At 39.1% G+C, this 25,250-nt stretch overlaps 1 protein-coding gene across 1 annotated transcript in view; it reads left to right on the top strand.

The window, feature by feature from the left end:
- The window catches only part of LOC109917655 (inositol polyphosphate-5-phosphatase A), a 142,489-nt gene extending 118,243 nt beyond the window's left edge, over nt 1-24,246 (top strand). The window contains exon 7 of the mRNA XM_048609176.1: nt 24,075-24,246. Within this exon, the coding sequence (XP_048465133.1) occupies nt 24,075-24,246 (172 nt within the window). The remainder of the gene's footprint in view (nt 1-24,074) is intronic.
- The last annotated feature ends 1,004 nt before the right edge of the window (nt 24,247-25,250 follow it).

The following is a 25,250-nucleotide window of genomic DNA, read 5'->3' as shown; positions in this document are numbered from 1 at the left end:
CTGGTACCACTGAAGCAGAGATTATGAACTTGAGATTTCTGATTCACCTGTATCTTTGCTCTGCACTTGTTTCATTCTGCATCATACTTCTAATAACAGAGCAACCCAGGATACTTGCTGACTTCAATGTGCCAACTATTGAAACTTCCTGAAATTGTCCTGTGTATTCAGGTCTGTGTAGCTAGATTTCTATAAAGTGACAGTACTCTTCTGTTTGCCTTTTGAATGTTCTCTGGCCTAGTTCAACTGCAACATTTTTACATTACAACTGTGAAATCTTGGCATAAAGCAGCTCTTTGTCCTTGCCATTATTGTCTCACAAATATAGTCCATTGTCACATAGCTGAAGTTAATTTGATCAACATTGGGACATTTAACTTTTATGTTTAGTCAAAAGAACTGTTTCATGCTCATTTTGCGTATTCTAAAGAAATGATTGCCAGAAAAATAATGTTACCATTAACAATTCAAAGCAATTAGTTTCCCAGGGAGAGGCTATGTGATGCACAGGCTGCACACAACAATTCTTTGTCATTTTATGGATGCTCATCAGTCACCTGTCACCACATTTCAAAGACTCTCCAATCTAAATGTTTCCCTTTTGGCTTTTCCCAGAACTGGTAGCTGAATACGGGAAGAAAAGCTACTCAGTTTCTAGGCAAAGACACAGGCAGCTTTAAAGATCTAGCTTTCCGCTGGTGTTTTTTGGATTGACTATCTAGCCTTGCGACATTCTTCTGCTCCCCTCCCCCACTGCCCAGTAGTTTCAGAGATTTAGGGAAATGTGCCCCCCCGCTTTCTTTTCAACAATTACAATATTTAATTCAATAACTCGTAAACATATAGCAGAGAACATTCTGAAAATCCAGACAAATGTGTGACATGAAAGGCTTCTTTATATAACATGATGATACACCATAGGAAGCAGTGGTGTCTGGAAACTATCTTGTTAAACAAGATTGCATTGACTAACTGAGAAAACCACAAGCATGACTGAATGGTAAATCTTTTACAGTACGAGTGCTGTATTTGCATACCAATTCTTTTATACTGTTTATCTTTATAATTGCTTATTGGTATAGAGGATATGTTATGATATGCATCTGTGGGATTATTTTATTAGATTTGAAATTGTGTATTTAATTGTTTCTGTTAGGAACTTTATTTAGGGAGGAGAAACAATGCACAATATCAGAATCAAGTTTAACCAAATTGCATGACATTCTGTAATGTGATGAATTTGGACAAAATAGGATTTGAGATCCCGGTTTAGAGAAATATGGATTGCTGATATAATCCCAGTGGAATGGAAACAGTCTGGGAAAATCCTAATTTGCAGGGTTTTCACTTTTCAGATTAAATTTCGAGGTGTAGTTTTTTAGATCCACCCCTGTTGTACTGCAGATTGATTTTGGGGGTATGTGCATGGGAGGTCCCAGGCTATCCCAAAGATTTGCTCATTCTGACCGGTTCACATCCTTTATGCATAGATTCTGTTTAGCCCTGAATGTTCCACACAGTTTGAAATGAGTACTAGTCACGTCATGACTTCTCCTAGCTGCTCTAGCTTCCTGAAGGGGAGATTAAATAACCTGGAAAACCAGCTGTTTTTCTTTGGGCCATTCTCAGTCTTGGCTGCCACTTTCAGAGTTTCCGAGCAGGGTAGGTGCCTCTGTTTCAAGGCCACATATATGGGCACGTTGCAAATATTTAACTGACCCTCACCGCTGACAATAACAGCAAAAAGGGGCTGAAGTCCTGTCCCACCACATTTCTGTCCCACTAGAAAGGATTACTGGAACTTTTCAACCTAATATGCTTACTGAGGGCCCCTTGTGGGATTATTGTGGAATATCACAGCTTTGATACACGTGAAACAGTGAACTAATAGTAATAACCATGAAATGGTAAATATTTTGAAATGGGTCACTTAACAACTATCATAGGGAAGGCGATGGCATAATGTTATTATGATTGGACTGTTGTTTCAGAGACCCAGGTAATGTTCTGGGGACCTGAGTTTGAATCCTGCCTCGACAGATGATATAATTTGAATCCAATTAAAATCTGGAATTAAGAGTCTAATGATGACTGTGAATCTATTGTTGGAAGAACCCATCTGGTTCACTAATGACCGTTAGGGAAGGAAACTGCCATTCTTACCTCGTCTGGTCTAAATGTGACTCCAGACCCACAGCAAAGTGGCCGACTCTCAACTGCCCTCTGGGTAATAAATGCTGGCCTAGCCAGCAAGGCCCCCATCCAATGGGGAGAAAAAAAATCATAAAGGAATTGCTGAATTTTAGCATATAAAGATGAGTGGGATCGATCCAAGTCACATTAATTGAAAAGCAATTCTGAACAAAAATTCCAAGCTGTTCACTCCTAGAATTTATAACAATAAAACTAAAGGCAGGCAGCAAACCAGCTCTCAGGGAAATTGTTGCCAAAATCAGTATTTTAATGAAACTGGGCTCTCAGAGTTATCCCTCTTTATAGGTTTAATACTGGGACACTGGGTTGTTCATGAAACCCAGTAAATTAAGTGAAGCAAAGATGTCTAGGGATATGGGAATAATGCAGGAAAATGGTGTTGAATTAGAGGATCACCCATGATCTTGTTGAATGGTCGAACAGATTTGATGGGGAGAATGGTCTGCATCTGCTCCTATTTCTCCAGGTTGAAAGGTTAGACTTGGGAGAGCCTTCACAGCACGGCTTATGGTTCAGAAAAGTAGGAATGTTTTCCCCTATTCACCAAACATTCTCCTCCAAAATTAGAAGTCCTCCTCCCCACCTCCACCATGACACTAGGGCGTCAGAGATTAGATTCTCTTGGGGTTGTGGATCGTGTCAACTTTGTCCTGTGTCCAACTGCACATTGCTTCCCACCTAACTGCAATCCAAATCTGTCAGTCAGGCTGGCTCTTAAGCAGGAAACCTATCAAGGAGTTGAAATTCCACAATGTGTTGTGAAACCTGCACTTTGTTTTTTTTTCCAAAGAGGTCCCTTGCCATCCTGCAACTTCATCTCCAATCTACATAAATGGCTAGTTTATCTCCAGGTCTGATCTTTCAGGACCTTAACAGAGTAAGATGTTCTCAATGAACCCATTGTCAATTACATGATATTAGTGGACATTTTTGGAGTCCCAAACAAGAAGGTATAGGGTTCAACTTGAGAGAGGAAAGATTTAAAAGGGAGCGGAGGGGCAACTTTTTCACACGGAGGGTGGGGCATGTATGGAATGAGCTGCCAGAGGAAGTGGTGCAGGCTGGTACAATTACAATATTTAAAAGGCATCTGGATCGGTATATGAATAGGAAGGGTTTAGAGGGATACAGGCCAAATGCTGGCAAATGGAACTAGATTCATTTAAGATATCTGGTGAGCATGGACAAGTTGGGCCAAAGGGTCTGTTTCTGTGCTGTACATCTCTATGACTCTATTTTAACTGTAAGTTAGATTCAAGAAGGTAGAGTAGTGGAGAGCATCAACCTCTGCCTGATGAACCATACTTCCTTCTACCTTTCACAATTCCTAAACATCATCAAATTATAATCACCAGGCCTCATTTGTATTCCAGCAAACAATTACTAATCAAAATGCTTTTAAGCACAATAATAGTATTATTTTGTACAATATTGTTAATAAAGCAACAGAATTTTGAAATAATTGTCCAAAAACAACATTTGTTACTTCCCATTGTTAAGTCATTTTGAAGGTACAGCTGCATAAAAGCTCTCAGCATTCACCAGTTGCTAATGTGATGAAGGTAATATATGTTATTACGATAATTATTTTGGGAATTTGGGTGCTAAGTTAGGTAAGCAGGTTCTTAGTTCTTTTTAAGAATCAGAAACTTACTTTTATTAAGAAATGGTTCAAAACAGTAGTTCCAATAAATCATGTGACTTAAAAAGCTAAATTATTAGACAAACTACCTGGTGGGATAAGTGTTGAAGTATTTACTGAGAAGAGCTTTTATAACCTAGAAAGAGAACGATGGACAGGCCAGAGACCAGAAGCAGGTTCACTTCAGTAGGAAAGATACACGACAGCTGATGTGCTGTTGAGCAGTCTAAAAGTCATCAAAGTAACTGGAATAAAACAGAGTTCAGTAAGAAAAGCCAATAAATTAGCACGTGTCTCTGTGTCTTGGGGAGCAAATCACATCTGGTGAATACGCAGAAAGTCGCTGAAATGCTTATCATTTCATCAGTTGAGAAAGAACTTAAGGAGTGATATTTCACTGGGGTTGAATGTCCATTCGGAATATTGCTGGGGAAAAACATTGAATCTTTCTTTTTCCGTGTATAAGATCTTTCCAAGTTGTCTAAAGTAAACGTATAGCTTTGATTTTATTTTTTGTTCTTTTGTTAAAATTACACTGACAGCCTTTTAGGAAGATGTTCAGTGACTGGCTCTTAGAAACCAAATTGCAAAAGTAAAACTTATGACCAATCAAGCTAGGTTTTACTTTGGGATCTGATTTGTTGAATATTACCACCAGTTGAGAAGGTAACATTAGCACTTACTTGGTAATGTAGTCATTTGTAAGTCTTTGTGATTGCATCCTATATGTCACCATCATCCATTAAAATGGGGTTAGCTGATTGTACACTACCTCATGTTCTTATTTCAACAACAACTCAGGTGCTCTGGTTGTCTTCACTATCCCTGAGTTAAGAAGGGAAATGAAACAGCCAGAGTTGTCCTATTGACAACAATTAGTCCTTACATGGAGGACAAATTGGACTGGAAAGTACCAGTTTGGACACTGTGAGTGCTGCTCAGGGACCGCATATGAGGGTTATCCACTGACTGTGTGGCTGTCAATGCTGGAGTGCAACCCATGCACAGATACAAAGCAGGCTAATAGCGAACACCGTGCTGCCACTTGAAATGTGACAACTGTGCCTGACTTTATCCAGTAGAGCCCCACTTGGCAGTACGGGCATCAAGACTAATGCTGATTTGCTGCATTTTGCTCAATCTCACTATCATGGGTCAGTTCCTGCCTCGAGCTTTATGGTCAGCAAGGAGGAGGGAGGGAGGTGTCAACTGAAACAGTTCCTTTCTTTCTGGACTATCCGCAAAGCACTAATCTTTGTATGTCCATACACCAGTAATCTCATAGCTTACCTTCTCTGGATCACTGACTGTGCCCGTTTGGCCACAATACAAAAATAAATGCCAACACAAATAAACCAAATTTACAAATCACAGCATGTCATGTTAAATACAAAACAAACTAACGGCCTTAATGTGTTACTTTAAAGCTCGGCTTCGATGTGCTTAGGCTATGCTAGTGCTCCTTCACAGTGCCACCCCAATGGCTGAAACATGGCTGAGAAGGTTGTTGAACTTCGGCGGAGTAGATTGCAAATTCATTTGGAGGATGTCCTTGACAGGCAACAAGAAGGAAGGGTACTGATGAAGTGGCAGTGGAGCCATCCTGAGAGTGGAGAGCTGATTTCTGCTCTGCAGAATCATTGCTCTTCTCTGAGGCCACACCTTAGTAAACCTAGTAATCTGTGTGGAAGATTGTTGTGACAACTTGCAAAGTCCTGTATGCATGGCTGTAATGGCAGCAATTTGACCTCTTAAAGCAACAAGCTATCCTTGCTTAACACTGTCTAAGCTTTTACTGCAGTAGTCAGACATTGGGTGGCTTTTACTTATGCTACAGTGGAATTTTCATTTCAGAGTTCAGATGCTGAGGGTCTTCACGTTTAGGTCCACGTGTATGTGTGAGTGGAGTTGATCACCATGTTCACGCTGCAATGAGTGCTCTCCAAGCTTTGAGAAAAGCACTGTGCAAGGTTTGTGCTGGTCTCCAAAGTGCTCCTCAACACTGACTGCATGCATCCTCATATAATGATTGTTTTGTTTTACATGCAAATCTTCTGCAGGCTTCTTGATCAAAGTTGTCACCTTGAGTCTTCTGCAGCAGGCCCCTTATCTGACTTGGCCTTCTGGTAGTCTGTGCATCATTTCCCCTTGTTCTGACTGCAGTGCACTCGTGTTCAGTGCAGTTCCTACCTCTAATCTAACCTCTGTATGTGCATTGTCAGTTGAAGATGATAGCAGTGATTGTGAAACCAAGTGATGATGCTGTCTTATCTTCATTGCTCTCTCCTTGGTGTTCCTTCACTGCCTGGCCAGATTGTACCTCTGATAAGATAAAGGGACAGCAGTAAGTCTGCGTTAAGGGAAAGAGTCGGGAAGGGAGTTAGAGATGCATGCTACCATTTCTACAGCTTGATAATCAGAAGAAACTGTGGAATGAGGGGGAAATAGAAGGTGAGATGAAGGACTAGGTATTGGAATAATATTAATAATGAACATTACAATGATAACATACCATTTCCCTATTGGATGTCAGGATATGCAGAAAGTCCTGGTGTCTATGGTTTGGAGGTGATATATACCTGTCATGATTGAAGTTTGCACAGTTGGGGCAAGGCTTGCAACGTAGCTAAGTGTGTGAGGGTGATGTGAGGCACGTGAATGTTAGGTATGGATTCCTGACTGATAAAGATTGTTCCAAGCCGAATGACTGGAATATATTGATTTGAGAAGTGGGTCAAGTGGCTTTTGAATAAGTTGATTGGACATGGTATTTGTGGATGCTTTCACTGACCCTTGACCTCTTGTGTGAGGCTAATTGAAGTTTTTGTGATGCTGCATCCAGTTCAAGACTTGACTCCTGAAATGATCTCCAAGATTCTTTGCTACCACATTCTCTGTTCGACCATGTCTGTGAGGCCTCTTCAGTTACAGGACATCTCTCTTCTTCACACACTTCTTCATTGAGTTTAGGGGTGTAGCAGCCAAAATCACCACCTCCCATGTAGTGTGGCTCCCATGCATTTTTGTTTTGCGGGCTGTCTGATGTAGCAGGCAAGGTGACAGGCAAAGTGGGAGAATTCCTTGGGAGGGTGCACATTCATCTCTTTGTGGTGGGAAACATGGCCCACATTTAGTGAAGAGTAGCATGGGTCCGACATGGGAAACTGATGGTAGGAAGCTAATCAGGCTCATTAATGAGCCACTTGACAGCAATAATCCTCCAGCATACCAGGATTTCACGCTGGCTCAGGGATTTAACTAGCACCTCATTCTGTTAATCCTGTCATGTTTGCCAGCAGCCTAACAGAGGGTCACATGGTCATAGTCACTCAATGCCTGAACAAAAGATCCAGTATTGGGAAGGAGAAGAGTCTGTGAATGTCAATGTCTCTGCCCTTTCATCTCATCCAGCAATCTCCTCCCTGCAACTACCATTCTATCCCACTTACCTGTATCTAGAAAAACTGTGGAAAGTAGCGGTGAAGGCCTAAACAAAAAAGCAAAGAACTCTGGATACTGGAAATTAGAAACAAAATCAAAAATTGCTGGGAAAACTCAGCAGCTCTGGCAGCATCTGTTGAGAGAAATCAGAGTTAACATTTTGGGACCACTGACCCTGCTTCAGAACTAATTGTAGCGATGAAAAGGTTGGTATACATATGCTAGAGAAGGGTTGGGGGGGACGTTGGAGGGAGAAGAAGTAAGTGATAGATGGCAATGGAGCCCAGAGAGAGAGAAAACTGGTTAGGCAGACAAAGGAATGGGTGATGGTCAGCCTGGGAGAATGAATAGCTGTTAATGGGGACCGTTAGTGGCTAACAATGGGATGGTTGTGGTAGCAGCTCATATGATGACAAGGCCTGGTGTTTGGAGGTTGAGGTAAGGACATGGGAGAAGGTGCTCAGGCCCTAAAATTATTGAACTCGATATTTGAGTCCGGAAGGTTGCAGGGTTCCCAAGCACACAATGAAGTGGTGTTCTTTCAGCTTGCGCTGAGCTTCGCTGGAGCATTGTAGGAAGCCTGAGACAGAGATGTTGGCCAGGCAGCACGGTGGTTTGTGGAATTGGCAGGCAACTGGAAGCTCTGGTGAAGGCCCCTCTATTTATTGGTAGCAACCACTTCTCCTGGTGGTGCTGTCAGTAATGGAGAGCTGCTGGCCTCTGATTCACTGGAAATTTAGGGGGTGGGATCTGCACCCTTTTGGGCCTTAATTTGGTGGGAAGCCCGAGGATATGCAGGTAAGCAAGCATTGAAATAGTATTGAGTCTTTGACAGCGAGGCAACACAAGGCTGCCTCCAGTTCTCCAGCCAATGGGTTGAAGCTGTGTCACCACGACTAAACTCCACCCAGTAAGTGAGATCAGGGGTGCTTCAAAACACATTCTCTGCTGACAGTCAGGATAGTCACACAAGATAATTGTCAAATTTATGGAATTGCACTGTTGCAAAAGCTAATGGATTCATGTGAAGAGAGAGAAAGAAAAATAAAATTGGGGAGAGGAATATTTACTCTGTCCCTGGGCTGTTTAATTAACTTGCTTAAATTTCAACATTGAATGGTCAGGGAAGTGTGATTAACAGTTTGGCAGAATGCAAATATTTTACTTCCTGCATGAGATAACTCAGTTTTGGTTTTACTTCATGTTCTAAATTATGAAGTGTTTTGATTGAGTAACTCATTCTGCTGATGTAATCGCAGCAGAGGCCGCTGATGTTTATTAAATATAGATTGCCTAATTTAGGAAGGTCACCCACAGAATGTGATAAGATTTTGTGCTCATAAAGGTGAGAAATGAAACATTTCTCTTTTTCAGGCAATTGATGTGTGGATCAGACCCTCTGTGTCAGATGTAACTCAGACAGCTGAAGATGAAAATTCTTTCTGCTCTGCTGTAACATATCCTTAAGACCAAGGCCAGACATCCTTGCCCAACTGCACCAGTCTGAAATTTTGCACGTGTTGAACTTGTGGCTTCTTGAATAGATTGCAAAATTATTGCTCCTGGGTTGTAACTAGTGGTCAGTTTTGAGTTGTTGCCTTGACTTTAGTATGATTTTGGCTGTAAATGCCCAAACTCATCTCTTTGGAAAACCTCTTGCACACTTTGTTTTGATGGTGCTGTAATAAATAGTTGTCCTTTTATCCCTCATTAATCAGCCTTTCAAAATTGTATAAATTTTTCACCATCCATTTACTTCAGCAAATTCCTAGTTTGTCACTGGTATTGCAATCATCAAATTTTTCTATTAGCCTTTGCAACCTATGACAGGAAACAATATGTTTCTCAAAAATGAGATTGACACTAGACCAGCTGTGGGAGTGCTTTCTTTTACTGGGAAATAAAATCTCATCATTTTATGTGACCCCAAAGGAAGTGATTTACTGACAAAATAATTTTCTGTTTTACAGCTATAAGACTTCTATTTATAATTAGAAAGTTTTTATAAGCCATTAATTCACTGGGCAGAGGAGGAAATCTCTCAGGAGCCAACAGGTTAAAGTTTTATATGTAAACTTGTAACCGTTAGATCAAAGCCCCTTCTCCAAGTAGGTTGCTGCTTTCGACAGTCACTGTTAGCTTATGCAGGCCACAGCTGCTTGATGGTCCGATCAACTGGCAGCTATCAACAATTAAATATTGTCTTTCTGTGCAAGTAAACATCACACTTGATTGGCCAGGAGTGACGTGATGGTATTTGGATTTATTTATTTGAAAACCTCTTAAAACAATCTTGGCCCTATTTAGTCCCAACTGCCAATTTACAAAGCTCCCTGGCAGCAACACAAATGGCACTGAGAACGCCACAGAAAATGCATTCTTTGTGAGTGCATTTTTAGTTATTTAAAAGATAACGGCGAACGGCTTTATTAAAAGACTGAAGTGAAAGCAGAGACTTTTCCTCAAAAGAAATAGATTTGCAAAACTTGGAATGGTGAAAGGGAGACTCAGCATTTATCAGAATCGTTGCAGAAATTGTATTAGACAACTTCATTCTGTGATCATTTATACCAGAAATTTAAATTTCTTGTCAGAATGAAAGTCTGGCAAATATTCATTAAATTTTACATTCTACATTCTAATTATAATTGTTACTGTTCATTAAAATGTTTTAATTTATTCAGGCCATCAAAGGCCACCTTCCACCATAAAAATATACAACAATTGAATATTTTACATTTCAAAGTAATTATATATAAAAATTGAGTTTCATATTGGATCATGGTCTTAGTTGGATGATGCACTATTATATAATGCATGGCTGGAGTCTTGAGATGTTACACACCATGCAGTGTGAAAAATTATAAATACGATGAAAAGCAAGAAAAACATACACATTATCCTACTAATGATTAAATAATTGTTGCAATTTGTCACACGAGTCAGCAAACATTACACCCTTACTGCATTAACAACCAGAATTACCTACATGCAAAGTAGGAAAAAATATCCATGTACAGATGATAAATTTATTTCCATTCTGGGTGAGATATGTAAAGTATTTTGCAGTAATTTTCAAGTTCTTCTGATTTTTTTCTCCAGTCAGTGTTTAAATTACATTTGCATGTTGCTTCACAATTTGGCAAAATGTAAAGGAACATTCATCCCTCCTACTTCCCGTTTTCTGAGCTGTATTGCTCTCTTGTTTTCTTTGCTGCTATTAAAAGTGTGGCTGAATGCCTGGCTTCTGAGGTTTCACCAGGGAAGACTTTGCCAGCAGCCAAATTGTGCTGTTTTGGAGAAAAATGGACAGGAGGGAAAGGAAAGACAGAGGTAGCAGTTTGTCTACAAAGAACCATCCCAAGTTTTAGTGTATTCATTTTTCCCTAAGTCATTCATCTTCCTATCGAAGAGAAAAAGGGAAAGTTTACTCTCTGAGGGTAACAGCTTCCAAAAGCTTTCAAAATAATACTTGCCAGGATATATAACCTGGACACAGGATTAAAAAAGTACATACTGATCTATTCATTTCAATCTGTATCTCATGTGAAATTATGTATAACAATTTTACCATAGAAGCATCATTAAACCTGTATTTCTGAATTTTGTATTAATTGGGAATAAGTATATACAATAAACAGTTAACATTTCATAACATACTCAAAATAGTTTAGCTCCTTCAGCATTGAACAATTTCCAGATTATTTTAATGTGGATTACATTAGTTTGACTAGATCAAAAGTGGTAGGCCAAAATATGGTGTATTTCAAATATTTAAACAGATGGAAACCCAAAGGACAAAATTTAATTTAGCTCAACCGTGGAGCAAAGAATGGGGCTCTATTTGTTTGAGATTTCTTCCCCTAATCACTTATTTCTAATAGAATTCACCTTTTCAATATTAATAACCAGAATTCGTATAAGCATTTCGGCATTAGTTACAAGACATGTAAATCTTCACGATATTGAACATTAATATCTTACTCTGATTTTGATGCACTTCAAAAAAACAAAAAAGTGATTCCAATGAATATATTTTATTTCCACCCGTGTTTAGATGAACCCAGTGATTTATGGCATGAAAGCACAGTAAAACTGTACTGGCCTCAGTGCATGGTGGATTTATATCTGAACTAATAATTGAAGTCATGGCTTGTTAATATAGTGGCACAGAACCACTGGCATCAAACACTGTTTTAGTATAATTTCATATGGCAAATACGAGTAGAAGTCTAGGGTTAATAGTTTTATGTTCAATCATAGCTTGTAAGATTCAAGGTGAAAAGTTGAGAATGTGGTAGTGAATCTGGGCTTTGCTTCAGCATCTGGAATGGTAATGTAGCAACAGCTGAGCTGTTCACAAGATTGTAATCCAAATACTGCATAATAAGCGGACAATTTGTTTGAAGTGCGAAGATGCACTACAACAGATAATACACATGTCCCTGAATTTAATCATTCTTGTAAAATAAAGAAGGAAATTGTGTGGTGGATTGTGAGATGAGAAAACATTCAGTGACTGTGATATCAATTAATGCTGGACAGGCCCAAACAATTTTTTTTGTGTGTGCGCTAATCGTATTTGCCAAACTGGTGTTGGAGAAAGAAAAAAGATTGATGATTAGCTGTGTGCTAGTTCATTGCTGCCTGTCAATTACAATTTAACTTGTACAGCACATGATGAGACTCAAGCCATGATGCAACCTTGTTTTCTTTTATAATTTGCCCTGGCATAAATGAATACTGAAGAAGCCTCAGTTTTTAATGAAAAGCTAAAGTGCAATTGCAAAATTACAATGACATTTGAAAGCCTGTGTGGAATATTTGATCAATTGTTATTTAGTGTTTATTTTCAGATAGTGAGATTCAGAATATTTAATAACATTTTTAACAGAGCAATTATCACAGCTATTATTAGTTATAATTCCACCCTATCAGTGGGGCCAGTAAGGCATTTCAGTTCTGATTACATGATTGCGACCATGTACTCGAGATTAGCCTGCAGTTATATAACAATCAAAAAACTTTCTAAATGGTTTTAACACAAATGACTCAGCCATACATTTGTGCCCAGCCCCCATCCCTCCACAAACTCCCTGTGGTTTGCGACATTTCCTTTTTAAGGTGGAGATGAATACCTGGAAATGATTACAATGCAGTCAATATAATTAAAGGATTAACATGATGTTGTAATCGCAAAAGTGGTTGGATGATCACTGTATGAATCTTGTGTTTAAATTATAACTTTGAAATACAACCTAGGAATTATTTCGCGGTTATTATGCAGGTGTATATTTTCCATTTCAGATGAATGCATTATTGAGTTTTGTTTCTGTTTTAAGCAAGAAATGAATCAGCTGCTCGTGCTGATAGCAAGTCAATGTACTTCATTGTTGTTGAAGTGCAATTAAATAATTGTTCGATTATTACTTTGGTTCTGTAATCTGCAAGGTTAACTGTGCCTTGCTTAATAGCTCTCTTGCCTCTGAGTCATGTCCCACGGCACAGTGGAGCAGCTATTGTGAACAAACGTTATCCCTTAGTCATTATTAAAGCAGATCATTTCATCAATATCACATTTCTATTTGTGGAAGCTTGCTGTGTACAGCTTGGTTGCCGTACTTCCTATGTTAAGATTATGACTATACTTCAAAAGTCCTTCTCTGCAAAGCATGTTATACAAATGAAAATGCCTTTTTTTCAATAGATTGCTTGGAAATTTTGTCAGATGTGTATGACTGATAAAAATAATTGGAATTTGAAGTTTTGAGAATGCCTGATACATCTACAAAATACGACAAAGTGTTCAGTGAGAGCTAGTTGAATTAAAGAAAAACAATTAAAAACTAACTACAGTACTTGGATTTCACAATGTGTAACAAATAAATTAATTCAGTAAAATGTAATCCTAATTTTTTTAAGATAATCATCCCCCATCTCTTGATCTTTCCATTTGATCTTTTACCAGCCCTGATCTCCTAAGTTTTACAACAGACCATTCCTTTTCCTCTCCTGTTATGTTTAATAACTAGCCAGCACTCTAAGAAGCTGCATATTGGGTGCTATTCCACTATCGGGTCTGGATATTTTACCTCAGGTTTCCCTCATGAGCTTTTAGATTCTCCTTCATAATCTTTGTGTGCATGTGCGCATGCTAGATTTTTTGGCATCTAGGCATATTCAATGTTCTGCCTGTCCATGATGGTTCCTTTGGAGCTGAATTTTCCTAGCCACAGAGCAACATAGACATTCACGAGAATGTCAAGAGAATCCCATGAAATTGGCAGTAAGGAGATTCCTGACACCGAGAGCACAAAGTCCCATTTTACAACTGTGTTGAACGATGAGATGAGCTTCTCACTCATGAGTGACAAGAGGCTTATTTGCAAGCACTACCATGCATTGACATCTTACTGTAATATAATGTCACCTTATTTATATGCAGTCTCCCATTCTCCCACCCACTGGATAGAAGGTAAATGACGACATTTCTCATCATGAAAGTTAGAGCAGTAATTTCTTGACTCCAGCTCTCTGCTTGCTCCTCTGGCCCTCGATCTTAGAGAACCAGCTGTTAACATTTCAGGGCTAGCTCTATGGACAATGAATCCAAGCAATCACATCCACCATGACATTCAGGCCTCTATCGGAAATAAACAGGGTACCAATTTCCCTCTGTCCAACATATCTGGGGCTGTTGAAAGGAACTGTGAAGGGTTGTTCCATACTGCCAATGCTTGACTGCATACAAAGCTAGGCTTCAAAGGTGGTGGTGGTGCCAGAAGTCCTGGTGGTACAGCAGTGGCCAGTACTCCCATCTTTGGAAAGAGGGAGGACACGGTTAGTGGGGCATCATGAGGGACTAGTGCATAGATAGTGATATGAACTTAGGAAGGTAGCGTGAGAAATCTTGCTCGGGTTCACAGAGAGGAACCCTCCTTGAAGCTCACCGACACTTAGCCAACTTTTGGTAAAATTCAATCATGATATTTAGATATATTCCAGCCTGGAATTGATTATTTGTTCCCTCAATTGTTGACAGAACATACACACTCCTTGCCCAATGAATGGAATTCCAGGCTTATTGGTACCTTATAGTCATCTTCTGGAAATCTAGCAATTGCTGTATCCACAGAAAAGCACTGCCAATGTCAGCCAGCTCCAAGCTTTGAAATTCCATTGCAACAACAGTTCAACGAGGATCTCATCATTCACTACATTATTCACAATAGTAGTCAAAGGAAACAACTATCAGAAGTGATGTATAATGAACAGCTCGTATCATAACATCTATTTTATAATATCATCCGAAATAAAAATGAACTCCCCTCAACTTACAGTTGATAAATATAAAATAACAGGCTGGAGCTTTGCAATTTATTTGTGTAAACTATTTGCTGAAGCCAGACATTTTATTTGAAAGGTTTTATATCAATTTAAAATGATCTAACATTCCTGATGCTTAAACAGTAAATTTTAAATGTCAAATGACTCAGAATTTCTACGTGTTAAACCTAACTAAACAAACCTAACTGAAGAGTGACAAATCCCCAGGACCTGATGGTTTCCATTCAAGGGTGGTAAAGGAGGTAGGAGAGCATATTACTGATGCCCTAACTGTAACCTTTCAGAGTTCCCTGAATTTAGGAGTTGTAACATTTCTTACTCAATTTTCCAATTCTCTGTTTCCTGCCACTCAACCAATTTCCTAACCATGTCAGTAATTTGCCTTCAATTCGGTGGGCTTCCACCTTAGCTAATACTCTCCTTGTGGAACTTTATAACTCCATATAAGCAACATCCATTTGCTTAACTCTGTCCATTACCTTTGTCACCCCTTCATAAGAACTCTATGAGGTTTGTCAGGCATGAATCCACACTGACTCTCCCTGATTAACTGAAATTTTTTGAGGTAATCAGTTACCCTATACTAATTATAGACTCCAACAACTTCCCCACCATAGATGTCAGGCTAACTGGTCTGTGATTCCCTGGTTTTCCTCTTTCACTCTTCTTAAAAAGCAGAGTGACATGAGCAAATTTCTAATCCAGAGGTACAACTCCTGAATCCAGAATGATTACAGCTAGGGCATCGGCAATGTACTCTCTCACTTCCTTTACTACCCATGGATGGAAGCCATCAGGGCCTGGGGATTTGTCACTCTTCAGTTCCATTAATTTCCCCATTATTGATGATTTACTTAAGTTAATTTTATTTAGATTCTGTCCCTGATCCTCTGTTAATTTCTTTGAGACTTCCAGCAAGCTATCCTCCTCTTCTGCTGTGAATACTGAAGCAAAATAATCATTCAGTATGTCTGCTCTTTCACATGGTCATTGACAATAGCCCCGCTCCACAGTTCTTCAAAATGCCTTGAACAAGTGCCAAAAATAATCTGGAAGGCTAATGGAATCCTGGCCTTCCTATCTTCATAAAAAAACTGGAGTACAGGGATGCAGACATTATGCTGCAGTTATACAAAACACAAGTTACATCCATCTTAAGAGTACTATGAGTAGATTTTTGTCACCACACCTCAGGAAGGATGTTTTGGCCCTAGAGGGAAATCATCACAGGCTTACAGTGATGGTATCTGGACTTGAGGTGTTAAGTTATAAAGAGAGATTAGACAAATTAGGCCTTTATTCTCTGTAATTTAGAAGGTTAAGAGGTGATCTAGTTGAGGTTTTCAGGATATTAACAGGGGAAGACTGAGTAGATCAAGATAAACTATTCCCACAGGTTGAAGATTCTTGAACTGGGCACACAGTCTAAGAATTAGGGCCAGGACATTCAGGAGAGATATTATAAAGCACTTCTACATGAAAAGAATAGTGGAGGTTTGGAACTCTCCTCCTCAAATGGTTGTCAATGTTAATTCAGTTGTTAAATTTAAATTTGAGATAGACAAATTTTTAGTAAGCCAAAATATCAAGGGATATGGGCCCAAGGCCAGCATATGGAATTAGGCTGGAATGTAGAAACAGAACAGACACTATCTTATTGAATAGCAAAGCGGACTGAATGGCCTACTCCCGTTCCTATGTCCCTAAGATTAATCAGTCCCTGCAAAAATTACATCTTTAAACATGCTTTAATTATCTTGACAGATTTACATCCACCCGAGCATAAAGTGTGGAAAAAGTACTCTTTTATTTGTTTGTGAGAAATACCGTGAGAATCAGCTGTTACATAATATTACATGTATATTTTTCAAAATCAGTTTGACTTTACAATTATCACGAAGTCTTTTCCATTTTTGTTTATGAGTATATGCCTAGATTGTTCAAGAAAAGGAGACTTCCCAACATAATTTTTGAAAATGAGAATACACCTATATAGTTCCTGTATATGTGTGTGGGAATAATCCTGCATAGTTCTTGATTATGGGAAATGCCTGTATTATTTATGTTTATGGGAATAAAGTTTTGCAGTTCTTGTAAATAAACAGGAGGCTAGAAGAACACAACAAGCCACGCAGCATCTAAAGGAAAGGAGCAGTCAATATATCAGGTATTACCCTTCTTCAATCCTGATGAAGAGTAATACCTGAAACGTTGACTGCTCCTTTCCTCCAGATACTGCCTGGCCTGCTGTGTTCTTCCAGCCTCATGTTTGTCTACCACTTCCAGAATTTGCAGGTTTTTTTGGTCTCTTGCAGTTCTTGTACAGGGCATAAGCATTTGTCGGTTTCATTTATATAGAAGTAAGCCTACTGAATTCAAATATGTGATGATAGCTTTTAGAGACTTTTGCATGAAATTACTTTTGTAGGACAAATTTTACTGACAAGAATTTGATTCATTCACACTTTCAGATTCTCATATCCTCAGAATCAACTCATTCAGTCATTTTACTGAGAATCTTGCAAAACTTTGGTATATTGTAACTGCTCCAAGTGAGACCTCAGAGGTCACTTAATACTCTAAAGGCTGCTTTCAAAAGTTTTATAAAGTTTAAACAGCTGTTGCAGTTCAGTCACTTTTAGGTTGTTAAATGAATAATTAATATCCTAACCACCCCCATCGTTCCACTGTTGTGTTCTGATGGTGTTTTGTAATTAGCAGCAAACAAGTTTGGAAATATTAACTTTTTATACATTGATCATTCAATATGTTATTTGATCTTAGTTGGATTGCATATTAATCTCCTTTCGGAAAGAAAGATGCGACAGTATCAAAAGCAAAATGTTGTTCGTAAAACCAAAACACTTGTCCCTGTTAGCCTTTCACTTACCTCACAGTTGCCCCACAAAAGACTATCTCCCTGCTGGAAGTTGCTAACACAAAATTACAAATGGTAGACAATCATCTGAAAGTGATGGTATGTTGTATAGAAGTAGAAAAGATGTAGAAAAGGTTTATTGGGGTCATTCTGGACAGGTTAGGGCTCTTTTCTCTGAAGAGAAGAACCAAGGGTGACCTGTTGGAGCTCTTTAAGATTATCAAAGGGTTTAATGGCTAGCTGTAGAGAAAATGTTTCCACTTTCAGCAGAGAGCAGAATGAGGGGTAATAAATATGGAAGAGTCACTTGATGATCCAAAATGGAATTCATGAGAAAGAGAAAGATCCTTACACAGAGAGTGGTTGGAATGTGGAATCACTACCACACAGAGCAACTGGAATAGACACATTTAAAGGGAATATAAACAAAGAACTGTAGGTGCTGGAAATCTGAATCACAAACAGAAAGTGCTGGAGAAACTCAGCAGATCTGGTAGCATCTGCAGAGAGAGAAGCAGAGTTAAGATTTTGAGTCTAGTGACCCTGTTTCGCCAGATGCTGCCAGATCTGCTGAGTTTCTCCAGCACTTTCTGTTTGTGTTTTACATTTAATAGAATGTCAGACAGATATATGAAAGTGGAAGAAATGTATTGATGGAGATAGATACAGAAAGAAGGGAGGAACCTTATGTGGAATATGGACATTGACATGGACTGGTTTGGTGGAATGACCTGCTTCTGTGCTATGAATACTGTAGAATGTCATGTAGGGCAAGATAATGTACATTTGAAGCAATCTTGCATGGAACATAAACACTTAAATGGTCTGGTTCTGTGCTGTAAAAAGCTAGGTAATTCTATTTTTAAAAAGACACATATCATATGATTAATAAGAAAATATAATATTCATTCCTGTTGGAATAAATTAAACATTAATGGCTACCAATAGAGTAGATTTAGTTGATGCTTTTTATATTTTTTGCTTTCTTACCTACTGTCAAGAATACATTCACCTCTGAAATGGTTGACACAGGAATTACATATGATTGCTGTTAGCACTAATTTTGATGTGGAGGTGCCAGTGTTGGACTGGGGTGTACAATGTCAAAAGTGTCACGACATCAGGTTATAGTCCAACAGGTTTACTTGAAATCACAAGCTTTCAAAGCGCAGTCCCTTCATCAAGTGAAGTGAACACAGCACCCAGGCACAGATGTTATAATCGAAGAGGTCATACAAGTGGTGTGAGTGGAGTGTTGACAGGCCAAATAATAAGTCTCTGCAGGTGATCAAAAGTGTCAGACAGTGTGAGTAAAGTGTCAACAGCTGAATAACATGTGAAGGGTTACCTATAATCCGATTAGTTGAGGCAGAGAGATAATCACAAAAAATGTAAAATAAGGTGCTGAAGACAAACCAAATGACTGGAATAACATGATAGGTATAAGAGTCGCATGCTGAGGGTCAAACCAAAGTAATAAGTAATCCAAAACTGCACAAACTAATTAAGGTAGAGTGATCACAATGAGCTATCAAGGTGCTTTTTCTTATTTATTCATGGGATTTGAATGTAGGTAGCTAGGTCAGCATTTATTGCCCATTCCTAAATGCCTTTTAGAAGGTAATAATGCTGCCTTCCTGAACCATGCAATAATGTAGGGGCACCCAGAGAACTCTTAGCAAAGGAGCTTTATGATTTTAACCCAGCGACAGTGAAGGAACAGTGATATAGTTTCATCCTAAGATGATGTATGGTATGGAGGGGAGCTTGCAAATGGTGGCATTTCCGTACACAGTGTGCGTAGTGAATGCAAAGGTGGTAAAAGTGGCTTCCTGTGCTTGCGCATGTATCACCACTGACACCAATTTGCTGTTACACAAATTTGCTGTGATGGAGAGCCGTGTGGAGGTACAGTGCCCAGCAGTGTTGGAGCATGTGCAGTGTGAGTGCCAGCAATGGATAGTTTACTTGTTTGCCAAATAAGTTTTTGGACGTGAGGGGGGTGCAGATGAATGGGTGGCTTTGGGAACGTGTTATGTGGGTCGCAGACCCTGTAAAATAACTTACCAACCCCTGTTGCAAACAGCCCAACCTGCAGACCCTTGTAGATCAGCCAGACTGGAGAAGAAATTTCAGCATTGATCTCTCCCTCCCCTCACAGGGTGCCCAGAGGAGTTACTCCAACTGGCGAATTCTCAGTTATTAAAACCACAGTATTTACATCAATGGTTTAGCTCATTTTCTGATCAGCGATAAATCCCAGAATGTTAATGGTTTTGTTGATTCGAAGACTTGAGTGCCAAACAGCCACAATCCCAATCAGCCACTGTTAGAATGGTCTCACAAGGTTTCCTCAGCATTTGATATTGATGTGTTTTAAGTCCAACTGAGTTCCATAGAGCAGTCATTTAAGTTAAGAAACAAGTGAGCATCCACTGGAGAAAAGTACGGGCACATTTGGCTGAAAGAGCAGGACAGAAAAACTCTTTTACAGTCATGCTGATTTTTTTCATAGTAACTGCCAAACGGCCAATTGCTTTGTGATTAGCCATTATAAGGAAATCAGCCTTTGATGAGCCCCATTTCTGCAGGCTTAAACTATCATATATGTATATGGTTTGGGGGCGATAGACACAGGACTGGAGGTTCTTCTGGCAAATGATAACATCTTGCCATAACGTCTGTCTTTGATGTTAGTGTCAAGGTATAGAAGATGCATTTACTATCTTTACCTCAGAAGACAAACAAATGGAGACCAAATCACACTGTCATTCCAACTCCCATCTACTAACAGATATCCACTAAAGTTGACTGGGATACTGAGGTAATTTGGAACCAACTTCCCATTTTCCTAATTGCCCCTGCACTTAATTGTACTTAAATGTAATGTTCGACATACTTGACTGGATCCTTCCGATCTCCCACAAGCTTAGCACAACAAGGCTCTAGCCCTGGTCAATCCCAGCAGAGGAGAGGGATTCCGCACCACACATAAATTAGAGTCAAAAAGCCTCTTAGACAGTGGGAAAGTATTCCGAAGGCAGGTTGAAGTCCTGATCCACTGGATGTGGCCCTAAATTGATGCTCATGGGAAATGATCATCAGGAAAACCAGAAGTTTGCCTTACACCAACGTCGCAGGACTGGAAAATATCCACTTAAAGCGGTACTTGTGTTGTCCAACTATAAGATGGGAGAACGCAAAAGTAGTATGAATTTTAAGAAGGAACAGTAACACAGAATAAATGGCAAGTGGTTGGTGACTACTTCAATGCCAATAGTCTTTAGACATTTAGCTTGATTGTCATAAAACTCACCACTTGGATAATTGACAGAGTAGGAGCACTTGTGTGACGGTATCTGTCATTCTCTGCTGTGTTCAGTAACCTTTCAGTGACCTTTATTGTTAGTTTGCATTGCTCGTGGTGACTCCCATTCTGGATTCTGTGCTTCGGGAGGTCACACAGACTTTTATTTCATATGGAACGTATGTAAATTTCCCTTTTGTTTGAATATTCTACGATGCAAGTGCTTTATAAAAATTAGTGACAGTTCTGACAAAAACTCTTTCTTAACAGCTTCATATTGCATTTGAAAAATCTCTAATGGTAAGTGTTAGTTTGTGTAATATCATTGCAGAGTTAGAATAGCTGGAAGAATAAACTCTTCTCATCAGTGATAAATTATGTGCTGACCCCCAGAACATCTCCTCTCAGGAAGCTTGAAGAATCGTCAGCTCATTCAGTCTGCTTGACAGAGCTTATTTTTAAAATCTTTTCACTGATGTCAGCCGGGGATGAATTGGCCAGGAGAAGCATGTTTATAGACTGTGTGAAGAACTTTGTCTTTGTGTGGGAATGTTGGTGACACTGTTATGGTTTGCTTGAATGAACTGTGATGACGCAGCTAATAAGGCATCCTGCTGGGTGTCATGGCAGGCAGTTTTCAGACCTCCCACCTAAACCCATTCAGATCCAGCCACTGTGGATAATTTTCTATTCCCAATTCTTCCTCCACAAAAAGCAAAGTCAACTTTCACAGGGAATGTGGGATAAGTACTTTAGGAAATAATCTTGTAAACAAAATGTTACCTTCTGACCTGCAGCTGATACCTTGACTTAGAACAACTGAATGATACAGGCTATCGTATTAGGCATGGCAATTAACTGAAAGGGGGACTGATCCTCCTCACAGAATAGCTATGAAATGTTATAGCAAATCAAGGGATGCAGCCTCTTTGTCGTTTTACCACTGCAATGTCTGACATGGCTATTTTTGTGCTTTTTGTCCTGATTTTGACTTCTTGGAATACAGGAGTATTGATTTAGGAGAAAAAAACATACGGCTCTAAGCTGTTCCATTATCCTAGTAGCACTGCCTGACCTTTGAAAGACAACTCTGGCAGAATTATTTCTAAGTGATGTAAGTGATGGTACTTTTTTCGGAAAGGTCCAATCTGAACATCAAACTATTTTATCTGCGGGAGCCAGAAAATGTTCACTACAGTGTTATCTTTCGGAACTTCTTATTTGAACGCAGGATTCAAGTGGCCATTGATAATTGGTTTCTTTACTTATATTTGTGTTAAGGAGAGGGGTTTCATTGGTATAATGGGGAACAAAGCACTTTATCAATTCGGCATCAAACTTTCTCAATTGTCTCAGTGTCAGATATTGAGTAAAAACAGAATCTGGATTTAGCACTTTTACTGCTTGACAGTTGCCAGATTCTGGTCTCCTAAATCCAAACCAATAGGAGGGTAAAGATTGATTTGGACCCACCATTACTGGGTCAAACAGCAAATTTTGAACATCACAGAAAGAAGAAAGATTCTGTTGACTTTTGGGGTAATGAGGAAACAATATTTCAGAAGAAATGTACATTTGGGACAAATAGGTGGACACCTATTGAAAGCTAAAATTAGTATAAAATGGACAAATAATAACATAGAAAGAGATGATAGCATTTAAAAAGTTGTCATACAGAAGTGTCACCCATGCATGTTAAAGTCTTTGTTACAGATGGTTAGGCTGAAAAAAAGCATTGCGACAAATATTCTGTGACTGACACAATAAATATGAAGACAGAAAATGGAGTCTAATTGTCCAAACATTGGATTATGAATCAAATCCATTTTTGATACATAATAAAAAGTGGAACAAAAACAGAACTTGCTGGAAAATCTCAGCAGGTTTGGCAGCATCTGTGGAGAGAAATCAGAGTTAGCATTTTGGGTCGAGTGACCCTTCCTCAGAATGTTACTCAGAGGTTGCCAGACTTGCTGAGTTTTTCCAGCAATTTCTGTTTTTGTTCCTGATTTACAGCATCCGCAGTTCTTTTGGTTTTTATGTAATAAAGTGGAGGTTTGGTGTACAGGAGCTTGTTGAGAACTCTACTTACTACTCCAGGACACACCTTCCAAAGGGTATAAGAGTATTGTGCAGATGATGCTGTGGAGGACTTGAACTGTAAAGTGAAGATTTTTAGGACTGCAGACATGAAGATCTTGCCTTGTGAAATGTATTCTGAAACTTCAAGACAATCCACAAGTGCTATCAAAGCCTGCAAATGCCAGATCCTATCTACGTTGTTGAACTCACAATCCTTTGACGGTGCTGGCAAATATGAAATATTTTCCTCCAGTTCGTACATTTTTATTCATTTCTGGGATGTGAGCAGTGCTGGCAATACCAACATTTTGTTGTCCATCCTAGTTATTCTTGAGAAAGTGGCAGTAAGCTATCTTCTTGACCCATTGCAGCCCAGTGTTGCAGATACTTCTACAGTACTGTTAGAAAGGGAGTCCCAGGACTGTGAAGGAATGACAATATCTTTCCAAGTCAGGATGGTGTTTGTCTTGGTGGAGACTGGCAGTAGGCCATATTTCTTTATACCTGCTGCCCTTATCCTTCTTGGTAGTTGATGTCATGGGTTTAGAGGGTGCTATTATAAAAAAAATTGTGTGTTACTGTAGTGCATATTGTAATTGGTTCCTACCGCAGTTGGGGCACTGGTTATGAAGGAAATGAATGTTTAAAATGGTGGAGGGATGGCTTTAAAGTAGATAAATTTGTCCTGGATGGGGTCACATGTTTTGAGTTGGACTCGTTCAGGCAAAAGGAGAATATTCCAACATGTTCCTTACCTGTACCTTCTGTCATGTATATTATTTCTCCAAAGGACTTAGTGAAACGGCAGAATGTCATGTGGTAAAAAAATGTCTCTTGACCTGCACATTGTAAACCAAAAGTTCTTATAATATATTTTTCATTGTTCATCAAGACACACACTAGAAAGCATTATACTATCTGAATTGCCCTGAGAAATATAATTGTGATCTGTTTGTTCATGATGTAACTTTTGATATTTAGTGTAATTTTACCCAAAGTGATCCAGCTTTAAGGGTAAATTCACCAATCCTGTGCTTCTGGCAGGAGTCACTCAAGATTTGTCTTTGTATCCTTGATTTAACACTGTTTTGTTATTTTAAATTTAAAAACTTAAGCCAAAAGTATATAGAAAATGCAAATAAATTTCTCATCCCTCACTCTAGGATTACAGATCAACGATATGAGAAGGTACCACACTTCCTGTTTGGTGACTTCAACTTCAGGTTGGATTCTAAAGGTGTGATAGAGGTAGGTGTTATTGATGGACAGAAGTTCTACCAGACTCCAGTTCCACCAACATTACCGGTTTTACTCTCTAGTTTCACAACATTCTGAAGAATTGGGTTGGGTTTCCGAAAAGGGCAAAACACTTGCGAAAGTTAAGTTGAAATATTAGAGCCAGGAAACATCATATAAAAATTCTTGAGGAGAGATTGGGAATTTGAACTCCATTGGAGCATATTTATCTCAATTAACCACATTACAGAGGTATCATTGAAATAAACAATCTCCGCATGGCTGTTCATCACTGTGCATTTTGCTGGAGTTTAGACGAATGAGGGGGAATCTCATAGAGACATATAAAATTCTAACAGGACTGGACAGGGTAGATGCAGGGAGAATGTTCCCAATGGTGGGTGTGTCTGAATGGTGGCTGAGTTTTGCAAATGCAGACTGGTTGGGTGTGGCCAGTATCTTGCTATTGAGAACAAATGTGATTTCATGACTGAACAACATTTGCTAAATAATCCTGACTTTACAAAATGATATGCTGATAACTGATTTAGGATTGTCAATCAGCATGCACAGTGTGAGACATGTGCATGTACCAGAAGATAATATAATAATACACAGGGGTCTGTATTTTGCAGCAGAAAGAAAAACCTGCCTGTTTCAACTCATTAAAATAGGTGACAGCCATTATCTGGTTTATTTCACTGGGTAATGCCCTGACCAATCTATTAGCCTATCTGGTTTAAAATTTAAACAAAGCTTAATAGCAGGACAAGCTTTGACAAGTGCAAATTGCACTTAGACCTTAACCTCAAGGTAATAGTTTCACACCTATGCTACAGTTATAATGTCAAACACCCTAAATGTAAACAAAGACCAGAAATAACTTTGATGCCCAATATTAGAAACTGTCTGGAAATGTCAGCCCAGGTTATAATTATTGCCTTATTGCCTGCTGTGCCATACCTCTGAATACGTCCAGTTCTGTGATTGACTGAAATGAACTGATGCAAGTGGAAGATCTGTGAATAAGTGTTAATTGTCATGGTAAAATATATGTCCCAGAAGTCAGAGAAACTGCTTTTGAGGTTTTAAGAAGACACTTC

Source organism: Rhincodon typus, chromosome 20, assembly GCF_021869965.1.
Source record: "Rhincodon typus isolate 14 chromosome 20, sRhiTyp1.1, whole genome shotgun sequence".
Lineage (NCBI taxonomy): Eukaryota > Metazoa > Chordata > Chondrichthyes > Orectolobiformes > Rhincodontidae > Rhincodon > Rhincodon typus.
This window is presented reverse-complemented; position numbering and strand designations above follow the sequence as displayed.